This window comes from Bufo bufo, chromosome 6 (genome assembly GCF_905171765.1).
Source record: "Bufo bufo chromosome 6, aBufBuf1.1, whole genome shotgun sequence".
NCBI classification, from domain to species: Eukaryota; Metazoa; Chordata; class Amphibia; order Anura; family Bufonidae; genus Bufo; species Bufo bufo.
This window is the reverse complement of record NC_053394.1, coordinates 156,339,732-156,355,791: the sequence shown is the minus strand read 5'-3', so window position 1 is coordinate 156,355,791 and position 16,060 is coordinate 156,339,732. Positions and strand designations below refer to the sequence as shown.

Here is a 16,060-nt window from a genome sequence, read left to right as displayed (position 1 = left end):
GCACTTAGAGAGGCAGCCGGACTAAAACTACGACATGCAGTACTTTTAGTCCGACTGCCTCTCGCCGTGCCCTGCCGTGCTGCCCGCGGAACTCCACCCCCGCCCCCATTATAGTCAATGGGAACGGAACGGCAGTCCAGGGGCACACGTGAACTAGTGGCAGGACGGATCCGACAGGCTGTTCACCAGCCAGAACAGCCTGCCGGACTCCCCTGCCGCTAGTGTGAAACTAGCCTTAAAGGGAGAGTGGGACTTTGTTATATTTCTTATTACTGACATTTTGCTCACACAACACCCTGACTATTGAAGTGATGCTCCACCTAAAGCCACTATAAAAGGATACATTTGAGATAATTTTAATAATGATGGCTAAACCCGTCTCAGCTCTTAGTTACTGGTAATGGGAATGTCATCAATAAACCTATGAAATGTCCTCACATGTATGAACAAGACATAACTAAACACGGAGATCTTCACATCATTATCATTTCACATCTGCTGCTAAAAGGAGTGATCACAATAATCATGTTATAATAGGTCTTTGCAGTCACCTATATTACACAGGGTGGAGCTTTACTGCCATTGTGACATTATGACTGCATAATGTGGTTAGAGACTCAAGGATAAAGCCTGGTGGCTCAGAGCTTGGCTTGGTTACGCTGCAGCACTAGGGTACTGGTTTCAAATACAACAAAGGACAACATTTTCCAGGAGTTTCTAGGTGCTCTCCCTTGGTTCTTGTGGGTTTCCCCTGGGTGCTCCAATTTCCTTCCACACTTTAAAAGCAGGTTAAATGGAATTGGTCCCAGTATGTGTCAGTTATTGGGAAATTACATTTTAAGCTCCTGAGGACTGATGTGAGTGGTGACAAGCTCTGTACAGTGCTGCGGTATGCTGGATAAGCAGCGATAAATAAGATGATAAATAATTATGCCTTATCTTGCGGTGGTTTCCAGGCATGGTGAAGTTTAACTGCCCTGAGTGGAGCACAGAGTGGGGATCTTGTTCTACTGACTGTGGCATTGGGATCTCTTTAAGAGTGACCAACCAGAATTCATTCTGCAGACTGGAGAGCCAGAGCCGCCTGTGCATGGTGAGACCCTGTGGAGACTTCTCAGCTGGCAGAGTAAGTGTTATTGATGGAATTCTAAACTCCATGACAATGACCATGTTCCATATCTTCATGAAATGTGATATCAAATGATTTATACATGGGATCAGGATGACAAAACTGCAGGTCCCCCCCAAACCTAACCCATAATGATCTACTAATAATCTAACCCTAACTTTGTGTCCTTGGTACCAGAAGATATATGCTGACAATTATTCTTACTTCAGACAGGAGCTCCTTGTGTCCCCGTTGTACAATCCTCTCATCCAGTCAGGTTGGAATTCCCAGGCTGCATCAGTGTCCAAAACTTTTTCCCCAGATTCTGTGGCTCATGTGGTTTGAGGAAATGTGTCCCACATCAGACGACAACAGAGATGGTGGAATTTAAGTGTAAATCAGGATTATTCAGAAAATTTATGATGATGATCCTCTCATGTGTCTGTTACTAGTGAAATGACCTCTATGCAAGCAAGTCATCAAGAACATACAATGGAGGCACCAAATGTACAACTCTGTAAGGAAGTCACATCCTCACAATATGATCTGCCCAGGCCTTGGATTTACAGAAAAAGAATAGATCCTGATATTAGTCTGATGCATTCCATGAAGACGCTCCCAGAACAGAACTATGATGGACGCAAAGTGACTTTCTCTATGACAGACATATAAGACAATGAAGGCTGCAATATGCATTTAACCATTTCAGACTCCATTGTTTTATACAGTGTTGCTTTGTAATGACTGCACGATCAGACTACACAGAATGACTAAACTACAGTATTTGCAAAATTGCTTAATTTATTAGATGGTCTCTTAATGTAACACTGGGTAGGGTCTAGTAAATTTGTCCCATGTTGGAAAGTGGGGGGTTTAGTAAATTTGCCCCATTATGGAAAGTTGGGAGGTCTAGTAAATTAGTCCATTGTTGGAAAGTGGGGATCTAGTAAATTTGTACCATGTTCAGGGGCGGACTGGGAACTTAAAGTGGCTCTAGAAAAAACGTGAAAGTGGCCCTAATGTTGTAGGTGGGACCAAATTGACAGAAGGTGGAGCAACACAAGTACAGTAGATGGTGCCAATGCAAGTTTATGCGGTTGAGCGCCAAACTCCCAAAAGACAGAAAGGTGCGTAATCAATCCTCTTTATTGGTATAATGTACGGCTCAACGCGTTTCAAGGGTCATAATACCCCCTTACCTGAAGCTCTCAGGAACCTGAGAGCTTTACCAATAAAGAGGATTGATTACGCACCTTTGGATTTGTCTGCTGCTTTACCAACCAGGCTGTACACCCGGGTCGTAGACGTCAACCTCTAACAACTTATACGTGATCCCGGCTTAGGGGGGTGACTTGCCACAGGTGTTTTGAGTTTATCCTGGTGGCGACCCCCCTGTGAAGTGAGTGGATTTTTATCAATGATTTTATTTTTATTATTGTCTCTATATTTTTAACATTCTTGAAGAAAGTACTTCGTTTTATGCATCTATATCTTATTCAGTTTTAGTGCTGCACGATTTGACCTAATAATATTACAAGTATCATCTTATTCCTGTTACCTTTTTCCTACCCTCGACTGTGTTCTACCTATCAGTCTATAGCACCTGAGTTTGGTGATTTTTTGATACCGTCAACGATTATCTAACACCATCACTTACTTTTATTCTGTCTTTTGGGAGTTTGGCGCTCAACCGCATATATTTTCACAGTGACCGGTGTGATACTCGGGGTGGGTGACTACCCCCTGTTCCCTACCCTTCACTGATTTATCTCGACTTCTCTGTGGTGTTTGGTTTTATCCCACAGCAGAGCTGCCTCTCCATCCTACTGTTTCCTTTTTTCCAACCCCTCCATCGTACGGTCCTGGTGGCGCCCCTTCTCTATCCTTCTCTTCAGGGACAAAGCACAGTCCCTTGTAGCTTTTGGATAACCTCCTTCTTTTTTCTTTTCTCCACTTCTGCGCCAATGCAAGTTGACAGGGCCAGTAATACCATAGTGCAGCACAGAATACCATACCACAGAACTAAATACCACAGTGAAGCACAAAATACTTCCCCAGAAGCTGTCCCATTGTGGTGGCCATCAGTAGCTGCATTCTATCTTCCCCCTCCTCCTCCAATTGTCTCTAATATTGATAAGGAACAGGGGGCTTAGGAGGTGAGATGTGAGCCACAACACCAAGCCAGGACTACATTCAGCATGCTGCCTGGACTTCCCCAAGTAATGAACCCTATAGTTCCCCCAGTAGTACATACCCAGTCAGCAGCAATGAATTGGGCTTGGGTGACCCTATGGGCATCGGCCCACTGGGAAAACTCCCTGTAGGGTCTACGGCCAGTCCGCCCCTGCCCATGTTGGAAAGTGGGGTGGTCACAACATTTTCAACTCTCAGTACTTTAAAATGTGTCCGTTGCTGGTGAGTATCTGCACAGATTGGGGAGGGGAATTTTAAGGTGAACTGAGTTTACAAAAGACAACGAGCTATAAGAAGTGCCCTAGATATAAGGTCTATAAAGGAGCAGTATTAAATTAGAAGGAAGGCAATGTTTTCTCTCCATTAACATCACCCCTCCTGTCTATATATCTGCTAGCAGAGTGAATGGGGCTGAGCTGCAATATCAGACACAATCATGGACAGGAGGGGCAATATGTCTGTAAAGACCCTTCTGTCTATGGCTACTTTCACACTCGCGTTTGGTGCGGATCCGTCATGGATCTGCACAAACGCATCCGTTCAGATAATACAACCGTCTGCATCTGCTCAGAACGGATCCGTTTGTATTATCTTTAACATAGCCAAGACGGATCCGTCTTGAACACTATTGAAAGTCAATGGGGGACGGATCCGTTTTCTATTCTGCCAGATTGTGTCAGTGAAAACTGATCCGTCCCCATTGACTTTCACTGTGTGCCAGGACGGATCCGTTTGGCTCAGTTTCGTCAGACGGACACCAAAACGCTGCAAGCAGTATTTTGGTGTCCACCTCCAAAGCGGAATGGTGACGGAACGATGATGCATTCTGAGCGGATCCTTATCCATTCAGAATGCATTAAGGGCAAAACTAATCAGTTTTGGACCGCTTGTGAGAGCCCTGAACGGATCTCACAAACGGAAATCAAAACGCCAGTGTGAAAGTAGCCTATGTCACACAATCCCATTAAATTCTTAGGGCATGTTTCCATGGCTGATTTTTTACCACAGAAAAATTATCTGGGAAATTTGCCGCAGAAGGCCATGTCTGATGGTTGTATACCTGCTGTGGATTTAATTGCGGTGGTTCTGCAGCCCATGTGGCTTACCTCCTGGCATGGCTTCCATGTGGAATCTGCCTGAAGAATTTTCATGTCTGCAGCGGACAATTCTGTGGGCATGTGAACTACACTTTGGATTCCCATTGAAAACAATAGAAGACCCTGACTTTACGTATTGCCTATATTACCCTACACTTACCAGTGTTACTTGGCAGATTTGTGCTATATGTATGATATTGCTGTTCTGTATTGCAGCTTTGTTCCTATGGTGGCACCTACCTCTTCTTAATGTGATTACTAAAATATGTCACATCTTTGTTCATGTGCATGTTTCCTTTCTGAAAATGTGATAATTCAATAAAATTCTTCAAAGAGAAAACAATGGTAGTTGGTCTGCATGTGGATTCTGGCACAGAATACAAAATTAAAATCCTTATGGAAAATCATCAATGTGAACATGCCCTTAATCTTTAACTACATTTAAAGGGAGTACTCTATGTAACCCATGTTACAGTCATGTGAAAAAATTAGGACACCCTTTGAAAGCATGTGGTTTTTTGTAACATTTTTAATAAAAGGTTATTTCATCTCCGTTTCAACAATACAGAGAGATTAAAGTAATCCAACTAAACAAAGAAAACTGAAGAAAAGTCTTTTCAAGATCTTCTGTAAATGTCATTCTACAAAAATGCCTATTCTAACTAAGGAAAAAGATAGGACACCCTTGCCCCTAATAGCGAGTGTTACCTCCTTTGGCTGAAATAACTGCAGTGAGACGGTTCTTGTAGCCATCTACCAGTCTTCGACATCGGTCTGAGGAAATTTTACCCCACTCCTCAATGCAGAACTTTTTCAGCTGTGAGATGTTTGAGGGGTTTCTTGCACGTACAGCCCTTTTCAAGTCACCCCACAGCATCTCAATGGGATTCAAATCTGGACTTTGACTTGGCCATTCCAGGACTCTCCATTTCTTCTTTTTCAGCCAATCTTTGGTTGATTTACTAGTATGTTTTGGGTCATTGTCATGTTGCATGGTCCAGTTCCGCTTCAGCTTTCATTTTCTAACTGATGGTCTCACATGTTCTTCAAGCACCTTCTGATACACAGTAGAATTCATCGTGGATTCTATGATGGTGAGCTGACCAGGTCCTGCTGCAGCAAAGCAGCCCCAAACCATGACACTTCCACCTCCATGCTTCACAGTTGGTATGAGGTTCTTTTCTTGGAATGCTGTGTTTGGTTTACGCCAAACATGTCCTCTGCTGTTGTGTCCAAATAATTCAATTTTGGACTCATCTGTCCAAAGAACATTATTCCAGAAGTCCTGGTCTTTGTCAACTTTATCTCTGGCAAATGTCAGTCTGGCCTCGATGTTTCTCTTGGAAAGCAAAGGTTTCCTCCTTGCACACCTCCCATGCAAGTTAAACTTGTACAGTCTCTTTCTGATTGTAGAGGCATGTACTTCTACATCAACAGTAGCCAGAGCCTGCTGTAGTTCTCGAGATGACACTTTAGGGTTTTTGGAGACCTCTTTTAGCATCTTGCGGTCTGCTCTTGGGGTGAACTTGCTGGGGCGACCAGTCCTGGGCATGTTGGCAGTTGTTTTGAAAGCCCTCCACTTGTAGACTATCTTCCGGACAGTGGAATGGCTGATTTCAAAATCTTTAGAGATCTTTTTAAATCCCTTCCCAGACTCATAGGCTGCTTCAATCTTTTTTCTGAAGTCCTCTGACAGCTCTTTTGCTCTCACCATGGTGCTCACTCTCACTTCAACAGTCAGGAGCACACCAAACTAAATGTCTGAGGTTTAAATAGGGCAAGCCTCATTCAACATGCAGAGTAACGATCTACTAATTATGTGCACCTGGTGTGATATACCTGTGTGAGATCTGAGCCAATTTAAGAGGGAATACATGTGAGGGTGTCCTATCTTTTTCCTCAGTTAGAATAGGCATTTTTGTAGAATGACATTTACAGAAGATCTTGAAAAGACTTTTCTTCAGTTTTCTTTGTTTAGTTGGATTACTTTAATATCTCTGTATTGTTGAAACGGAGATGAAATAACCTTTTATTAAAAATGTTACAAAAAAACACATGCTTTCAAAGGGTGTCCTAATTTTTTCACATGACTGTATGTAGTGCTTCCTAACGTAATCAAAACCATACCTTTCTTAGCATTATCCTTATTTCTGAAATCCTTGATTAGAATGCTTATGATGCCCCAAAATGTTCAGTGGGGCATTAATAACGGTTCCAAGAGCTCAAGTCTGCCTACTGCAGGAGCCCAAGCCTGCCCCTTCACTTGATCCCAGTACCTCACCTTGTGCCATCCAGTCTGCCTCCTCCTCTGTGAGGTCACAATCATCATACAACTCATCCCACCTGGTCCACGAGATCTTGCGCAAGCGCAAAATAGGATGCTGTTTGCGCTTGCGCATTGAGTTCCCTGCAGTGGGCATAGGTCTCACTGGACTTACGGCACATGCCGAGCCACAGAACACGTTGGCCAAATGGGTGGAGTTTTATGATGATCTTGATGTCGCTGGGGGGGGGGGGGCAAACTGGATGGCATAAGAGGAGGTAAAAGGATCAAGTGGAGGTGGGCTTGGGCTCCTGGAACCATTATTCACATCCCACTGGGCACTATGAAGCATGGGATTATTAGGCAGCACTACATAACATTGTCATGGGTTACATAGAGTAAAATTAAGTGACAGATTCTCTTTAAAGGGCATCTGTCAGCAGATTTGTACCTATGAAACTGGCTGACCTGTTGCATGTGCGCTTAGCAGCTGAAGTTATCAGTGTTGGTCCCATGTTCATATGTGCCTGCATTGCTGAGAAAAATCATGTTTTATTATATGTAAATGAGCCTCTAGGAGCAACGGGGGCGTTACAGTTACACCTAGAGGCTCAGCTCTCTCTGCAACTGCCGCAGCAGTGAAAACATCATAATGCACGGCCCTTTCAAATCAAAGTGAAGAGGGCGCGTCAGTTGCAGAGAGAGCTGAGCCGTTGCTCCTAGAGGTTCATTTGCATATATTAAAACATAATTTTTTACATGAAATTGCACTGCGGAAACGACACAGCATTAACTCCATATGTGGCCGTACTCTGAAAGTGGAGGAGTCAGGTAATGGAAGACATTCCCAGGGATGGGAATTAGTTGAATGGAGAGTTAACTTATGTAGACTATAATCCTCTACTCGCATTTGAGAAACTTGTTTTTTCAACTCTGTTAGTTGAATTGTGTCACATGGAAAGGGAGATTTTTGTGCACAAGAGGTCAAAGAATACCATGAATGGAATATTATCAAGAAGGTAAGAAAATGGAGGTGGAGCACAAATATAGCCATGTAAACAAAGCCCACAGCCGGGAGGATGCAGAGTAATAAAGCCTGTCAATGATTTACCCCAAACAGTATCAGAGGTTCCTCATAAGATCCCATAAAATGTCACATGAATGCTTGGAAGCTCTAGACAGAATAAAGGCATGGTCCAAATTACTATGAGGTGCCCTACAATTGAATTGCAGAAGATCCTGTCCCAAATAATGTATAATCCATCTGAGTTATGGAGAAGGACAGGTCCAGAGCATTAATCTTTCACCCACAGGGCACACTAATACTGGGAAGCCTGAGGCTGCACTACTGAAAGCTTCTGATGTCTCTCAGGCACAGTGTTGTTATGGAGATTATACATGGATCCAAAATACCATGAATAGTGGCAGTTATATGCATGTATGTGTGGACTTTAGCATATTTAATTTTGGATCCACACAAGGTGTCCATGACACCACTGCACCTTACAGACAATAAAGGGTAACGTCTTGTCTCTCAAGAGTGCATCCACAAGCATTAAAATCTCCTGCATTTAGAATTTTCTAACTTTCCACCAAAGTTTCTAAAACAGGAAATAAAGTTCACCCTCACCCGAATACACCGAGTATCAATTGTGACCAGCAAACCGATCAGAAAAGTAGAAGCAACCAGCAGAGAAATGTGGAATGTCATATAGGTTACATATGCTATCAGAGGTGATAATCGTGTGTCCGAAGCGTAAAAGTGCGAATACTAGTTCATTTTTATTTATTATGTATCCATTATCTTGTAGATGGTAGTGATATTCGAATTTGTGATATTTCGCTGATATTTTGTACAATATTCGTGAATTCTAATATTTGTTTCTTTTTTTTTTTACTCGAAAATCGGCAAGGTAATGATTGCGTAATATGCTTAAGTTGCTTGGCCCACAAGCAACTTAAGCAGGGAGGAATCATGACTTCAGATGGAAAAAAAAAAAGATGAATATTCTAAAATACGAATATATAGCACTATATATTTGTTTTTTAGAATATTTGTAATTTTTTTTCCATCTGAAGTCATGATTCCTCCCTGCTTAAGTTGCTTGTGGGCCAATGACTCATTGGCCCACAAGCAAGAAGCAAGGAGGAATCATGTGTTCAGATGAAAAAATGACGAATATTCGATATGACAAATATATAGCATCTACAGTCGTGGCCAAAAGTTTTGAGAATTACATAAATATTGGAAAAGTTGCTGCTTAAGTTTTTATAATAGCAATTTGCATATACTCCAGAATGTTATGAAGAGTGATCAGATGAATTGTATAGTCCTTCTTTGCCATGAAAATTAACTTAATCCCCAAAAAACCTTTCCACTGCATTTCATTGCTGTCATTAAAGGACCTGCTGAGATCATTTCAGTAATCGTCTTGTTAACTCAGATGAGAATGTTGACGAGCACAAGGCTCCAGATCATTATGTCAGGCTGATTGGGTTAAAATGGCAGACTTGACATGTTAAAAGGAGGGTGATGCTTGAAATCATTGTTCTTCCATTGTTAACCATGGTGACCTGCAAAGAAACGCGTGCAGCCATCATTGCGTTGCATAAAAATGGCTTCACAGGCAAGGATATTGTGGCTACTAAGATTGCACCTCAATCAACAATTTATAGGATCATCAAGAACTTCAAGGAAAAAGGTTCAATTCTTGTTAAGGAGGCTTCAGGGCGTCCAAGAAAGTCCAGCAAGCGCCAGGATCGTCTCCTAAAGAGGATTCAGCTGCGGGATCGGAGTGCCACCAGTGCAGAGCTTGCTCAGGAATGGCAGAAGGCAGGTGTGAGCGCATCTGCACGCACAGTGAGGTGAAGACTTGATGGCCTGGTGTCAAGAAGGGCAGCAAAGAAGCCACTTCTCTCCAAAAACAACATCAGGGACAGATTGATCTTCTGCAGAAAGTATGGTGAATGGACTGCAGAGGACTGGGGCAAAGTCATATTCTCTGATGAAGCCTCTTTCCGATTGTTTGGGGCATCTGGAAAAAGGCTTGTCCGGAGAAGAAAAGGTGAGCGCTACCATCAGTCCTGTGTCATGCCAACAGTAAAGCATCCTGAGACCATTCATGTGTGGGGTTGCTTCTCATCCAAGGGAGTGGGCTCACTCACAATTTTGCCCCAAAACACAGCCATGAATAAAGAATGGTACCAAAACACCCTCCAACAGCAACTTCTTCCAACAATCCAACAACAGTTTGGTGAAGAACAATGCATTTTAAAGCACGATGGAGCACCGTGCCATAAGGCAAAAGTGATAACTAAGTGGCTTGGGGACCAAAACGTTGACATTTTGGGTCCATGGCCTGGAAACTCCCCAGATCTTAATCCCATTGAGAACTTGTGGTCAATCCTCAAGAGGCGGGTGGACAAACAAAAACCCACTAATTCTGACAAACTCCAAGAAGTGATTATGAAAGAATGGGTTGCTATCAGTCAGGAATTGGCCCAGAAGTTGATTGAGAGCATGCCCAGTCGAATTGCAGAGGTCCTGAAAAAGAAGGGCCAACACTGCAAATACTGACTCTTTGCATAAATGTCATGTAATTGTCGATAAAAGCCTTTGAAACGTATGAAGTGCGTGTAATTATATTTCACTACATCACAGAAACAACTGAAACAAAGATCTAAAAGCAGTTTAGCAGCAAACCTTGTGAAAACTAATATTTGTGTCATTCTCAAAACTTTTGGCCATGACTGTATATTTAAAATATTCGCAAATTTTCAAAGTGGCGATATTCGAGATAAAAATTAGCTTTTCGAATATTCGTGCTCAACACTAGTAGTTGGTATGTAACTGAGGCATGAATGGACTGGACGTGGGCAGGGTTGTTTTGACCTACCAAATTCTACAGGATTATCCAGTGACGCAAGGCTCTGACACATATAGGTACACAGAGGTCCATCAGAAGACAACCCCATTTGTAGGTGACATTCAAGACCAGGAATTTCTTGGCCCCATGTCACCATGGAGTTTGGGCTCCTGGAACAGAATGTGATAGGGGCAAAAGGGTCTGTGCAGAGTGGTAACACTTCTTGGCAGAGGTTTCAGTGGGTGGGGCAGACACTACTTGGCAGGATTCTATAGTGGTACGGTTCTGGCGTAAAAACTTGCCTCAGAGTAAGCCAACCAATAGTTAGTATGGAGCCCCTGTAAGCTTACACCATGGATTGGGCCACCAAATGGGCCTGGTCATTGCCTCCACCACCCGCTTACCCTCCTGCCTTGCACCCTGCTAACCATCCACCTAAGGGCTCATGCACATGAACGTATTTTTAAGCCTCGCCCCTGGGAACCCCCCCGAACCCACACGGAAACACCCACTTGTGGGCGGGGTTTGTGTTAGGTCCACCAATTTTCGGCCTGGGACAACGCAAATTTGCCAGGACTGTCTCTGAAAATCAGGAACACTCCTGGCAAATTCGGGACAGTTGGCAGCTATGCACAGTCCAGCAGCGCGATCTGTGCCTGCAGGGCTGAATGGCGAAGCAGGAAGAGGACGACTGGAGGAGGGAAGGAGCTGAGCAGTCAGTAAGTGAAAGGACTGCCGGCTCCCTGGTGCTCTAGCAAGGAGCGCTTCCATCTGAATTGATGGAAAGTAATCGCTCATTGCATCCGGTAACCCCCTGACAGCTGTTACCCGAGGCGGATCGCCCTTGCCCCCCGCTTTGGCACATCACTGCTCCTATGTATAGTCCTATATAGTATACTGCACTCCAGGTATAGTCCTGTATATAACACTGCACTCCCATATATAGTCCTATATAATATACTGCACCCCACGTATAGTCCTTTGTAGTATACTGCACCTCTACATATAGTACACTGCACCGTTTATAATACTGTATACAAACCGGATTCCAAAAAAGTTGGGACACTATACAAATCGTGAATAAAAACTGAATGCAATGATGTGGAGGTGCCAACTTCTAATATTTTATTCAGAATAGAACATAAATCACGGAAGAAAAGTTTAAACTGAGAAAATGTACAATTTTAAGGAAAAAATATGTTGAATCAGAATTGCTACTTGTCCCAACTTTTTTGGGATTTGTTGACACCGTGAAAATTGGAATCAACGTATTTTTCCTTTAAAATGATACATTTACTCGGATTAAACGTTTGATCTGTCATCTACGTTCTATTACAAATAAAATATTGACATTTGCCATCTCCACATCATTGCATTCAGTTTTTATTCACAATTTGTTTAGTGTCCCAACTTTTTTGGAATCCGGTTTGTTTTATACTGCACCTACATACTGTATATTATCTTGTATATTAGAGATATAATTTTGTTTTATTTTGGAAATTGTCTAAAATTTAACATTGTAGATATCTGTACCATCATCTCACATGCAACATATCACACCCATTTTCTTTATCTCACACACAATGTATTACTCTTATCATCTCACATGCAATGTACGTATTACTCCCCTCATCTCACACTCAATGTATCACTCCTATTATCTCATATACAATGTATTACTCTCATCATCTGTATCTCACATGCAATGTATCACTCCCATCATCTCTATAACACATGCAATGTATCATTCCCATCATCTCATATGCAAGGTATTACTTCCATCATCTCTCACATACGATGTATCATTTCCATCGTCTATCTCACACACAATGTATCACTCCCATTATCTAGTACACAATCCTAGGGCCCACCAGTAAAATACATTCTGGGGACTACTGTTTAGCTACATGCAAATACTTACCTGAACCCCTTTTGAAAATCCCTAAATATATATATAGTTTCTAGTTTACTGTTCCTGGTCCGGGAATCCTTGTGGGATTTGCACCTGGCATACCTATAGAGTGCTGCTGTTTGTTTTTATTGTGGGTGGATCTGCGGAAGACGCAAGCACTGTTATGGGAGGTTCGGCAGATGATGCACTGTTATGGGGGGATCTGTGGATGACACTGTTATGGGGGGGGGATCTACGGTTAACACACTGTTATAGGATTATACCTCCCCTCATCCTTAAGAATGCATCCTGGCACTGCATTACATGAATACATTCTTAAGAATGAGAGGGCTATTTCCACATTTAATATAAACACTTACCAGTAAACACCAATACAGTCCTTCAACAGAGTTTATATTAAATATGACAATAACTCCCCTCATCCTTAAGAATACAGCCGTGTACTGCAGTAAATGGGTGCATTCCTGTGGATGAGGGGGTTATAGTCACGTTTAATATAAAGATTTAGGCCAATAATGGTACAGTTCTTGGACAGTGTTTATATTAAATGTGACTATAACCCCCCTCATCCTTAAGAATACATCCATGTACTGGCCGCGCATAGCCAGGAGGGAGTAAGCTAATTGGTGGAGGCGGCAGAGCAGCAGTTCCCGCTGGTACTCACCACCAATCAGCGTGACATGCAGGGCGGCAGTGCAGAGGAGAAGGAGAATGGCTCTTGTCTCTCCTCCGCCTCTAGAACGGACCCCGGCTGCAGATAAATGACATGCGGGCCAAGGGTATTCAGAGTGCTTCATACCCGCTGCCCGTCCCACACTTCTTCTATGGACTAAGGGGGTATAACTACTGTGTGGGAGCACTAAGAAGGCATAACTAACCTGACTAGTAGTGGGAGAGGGGTTGTGGAGGGGTTGGGGGGAAGTTGCTTGGGAGGTGGGGGCCCATTAAAAAAATTGCTGTGGGGCCCAGTTTTTTCTAGATACGTCCCTGACCTGGAGGGCTCTCCAGGATCCTCTCTGACTTCTTCCAAGATGAAAAGAGTTGCTGAGGGAGTAATACTAGGCTTGATGTGTAGTGCTCAGAACTTGCTGCTCTTTTCCTGTGGTCACATTAGGAGATATATGACAGGCATGATGCAGGAGGCTTGTCTCAGGCAGCATTCAGTTATTGGCCACATAAATGGGCAGTGGTTGCTTTGCTTCCCAAGAGACATACCTGTCTGTATAATGTATGTTATTTCAGTCCTGAAAGACTAAACTGAAAGTGCCTGTAAAGTGTGGGCAGCACCATGAGACAGCCAGGAGTGGGCGAGTGAAGTCACACAGTTTAGTGGAGGGAGGGGCTGTTCTCAGCTGCGAGATGTCAGGTCGCTGTACTCCAGCAGAAGCACAGTGCTCTTCATGCTGACTGGTGAGGGTCTACATCTGCAGCCGCATGTCTACTTCATCTAGAACTCCCTCCACACTCCATCATGGAAGAGGACTTCTTTGAGTCACCTATAACTGCTGGAAACTTCAACATTAGCTCGCATTGTAACGTCAACAAGACTTTCACTTTTCACTTCTTATCTTCAGTTTACCTTATTGTCTTCATACTTGGATTATTAGGCAATGGGTTTGGTCTGTGGAATATGTGCATTAACTGGAAGAAATGGACATCTTTGAACGTCTTTGTGTTGAACCTTGGCATTGCTGACCTTCTCTATGTTGGGACATTGCCATTTTTTGTGTCCTACTACCTCAGCGAAGGTGTTTGGATATTTGGCTATGGATTCTGCCGCATTGCACGCCTCCTTTTCCACATTAACATGTACGCAAGTATCACCTTTCTCACATGCATCAGTGTTCAGCGCTACCTAGGAATAGTGCACCCAATGAAAATGATGGGCAGCTTTCAGAACTTGCGTCCTTCGATGTACATTAGCATTCTCATGTGGATATTGGTCTTCCTTCAGATCTTACCTAATCTCTACTATACCAATGCGATGAAAAATGACACATACTGCCATGACTCGACAATCAATGAGCACTTGGAATCCTATGCACCCTACACTCTGAGCATCACAATCACAGGGTTCTTCATCCCTTTCCTCATCATTATGACTTGTTACACCCGGGTCCTAAATGTGCTTACAAAAAATAAAAATGTGGACCCAAACCTGAAGAGCAGAAGCATGAAACAAGTGTTCATCATCTTGATCCTGTTTGCCGTCTGCTTCTTCCCATACTATATATTTCGGAACCTCAATTTGCTTTCCAGAGTCTGGCAGCTCAGGGGAACATGCACCCGAAGTTTAAAGAATGTTTATATATCTTATCAGGTGACCAGAGGACTGGCGGCTATGAACAGCGCCATCAACCCTTTGCTTTATTTAGTGACTAATGAAAACTTTGTTTCCAAATTTAGGAATATGCAGAGGAGAGCATGGTACACCATTGTCTATGTGGCCAGAAACCATTCTGTGCCTGATATCAAGGCTATGAGTATGAATGAGAAGGAAGAAGACAAGATGACTGAAGTACTGTGATGGAAACCTTATTACTGAGCTTTACCCTGGTCTCATCTGGCATTTTTTTAATGCTACAGAACACTTCAGTATGTAGGCTGTATCGTCTCTTTTCCCAAATCCCCAGTATCCTGCCAGGTTCTTTTCTTTTCTTCTCATTGTCACTGAGAACCAAACCTACCTTATGAAAACAGAGGAGAAGATGATCATGTTAGGTCATCGAGAGAAGACTCAACCCTTATACTGTATATGTCATGAGATTTAAAGACTCCAATAGAGAAAGAGCACTTTGAAGAAAATACTATTAAGATTTATTAAAGTCAGTTCACTGTGTTTATTCCGTGAACCCTAAAACCTTGCTATATGCAGAGACATCCTCATAATGTGAATACTAGGATTCTTTTGATAGCAGAGCTGTGAGTTGGCAGCAGGATCATCATCTTTAATACAGTCCGATGCAGTTTAAATTCCTTGGTGTCCTGCACGGAGTTACAGATATCCGTGGATTATTTTTCCTTTACATCATACTGTATGTCTTTACTAGTTTATGATGTTTATTTCTTTTATATTCCTGACACTGTAGAAATAAAAGTTGTGTTTGTAATTATTAGCGAGTGTAAGATGAAGGACCATGGGGATAACACTGCAAGTATTTTATCAGATTTATCATTGCCTACAGATTATCGTAGGGGTAGGTATGGGCCACATGTATTAAGACAGGCGTTTTAGACGCCGGTCTTAATAAACCCTATACCTCGCTGAGGATCAGCCGGAGATATGAAGAGGCGTAGGCCTCTACATAACTTCGGCAGATCTTCTGCCACTTCTAAATGTAACTTCCTAGCTGTCTTAAATTTAGTAGTGTTGTCAACCTCCTGGCACTCTGGAGAATGTTGCTTGGAGTCGGGTTTCCACCCCATACAGTAATAAAGAGAATACTCCAGCACTGTGCGTCAAAGCTTGTTTATTTGGAGTGCGGCGTCGTAACAACGTGACGTTTCGGCCAGAAAGGCCTTTATCAAACTAATGCCGCTGTCAGGAAATGCGCCAATGTGTGCTGCGCTATGAAGTTGTGGCGTGTATCCACACGCTGAATGAGGGTGCGCACCCTCATT

At 42.9% G+C, this 16,060-nt stretch overlaps 2 protein-coding genes across 3 annotated transcripts in view; both read left to right on the top strand.

Moving 5' to 3' along the window:
• The window catches only part of CCN5 (cellular communication network factor 5), a 35,994-nt gene extending 33,802 nt beyond the window's left edge, over nt 1–2,192 (top strand). The window contains exons 4-5 of one of the 2 annotated variants that reach the window (XM_040437597.1): nt 957–1,126; nt 1,561–2,192. In XM_040437597.1, the coding sequence (XP_040293531.1) occupies nt 957–1,126; nt 1,561–1,563 (173 nt within the window). In that variant the 3' untranslated portion in view covers nt 1,564–2,192. Of the gene's footprint in view, nt 1–956; nt 1,127–1,338 lie in introns of both variants that reach the window. The other variant, XM_040437596.1, reaches the window with a different exon arrangement.
• Nucleotides 2,193–13,707: 11,515 nt separating this feature from the next.
• On the top strand, nt 13,708–15,546 carry LOC121003879 (P2Y purinoceptor 1-like). Its single transcript, XM_040435819.1, has one exon. It carries the CDS (start codon nt 13,911–13,913, stop codon nt 14,964–14,966), a length of 1,056 nt encoding a protein of 351 aa, XP_040291753.1. The 5' UTR covers nt 13,708–13,910; the 3' UTR covers nt 14,967–15,546.
• Nucleotides 15,547–16,060: the final 514 nt, after the last annotated feature.

Bases quoted from the DNA above. Each gene is read 5' to 3' on its own strand.
- LOC121003879 (XM_040435819.1), top strand. From the start codon at position 13,911: ATGGAAGAGGACTTCTTTGAGTCACCTATAACTGCTGGAAACTTCAAC.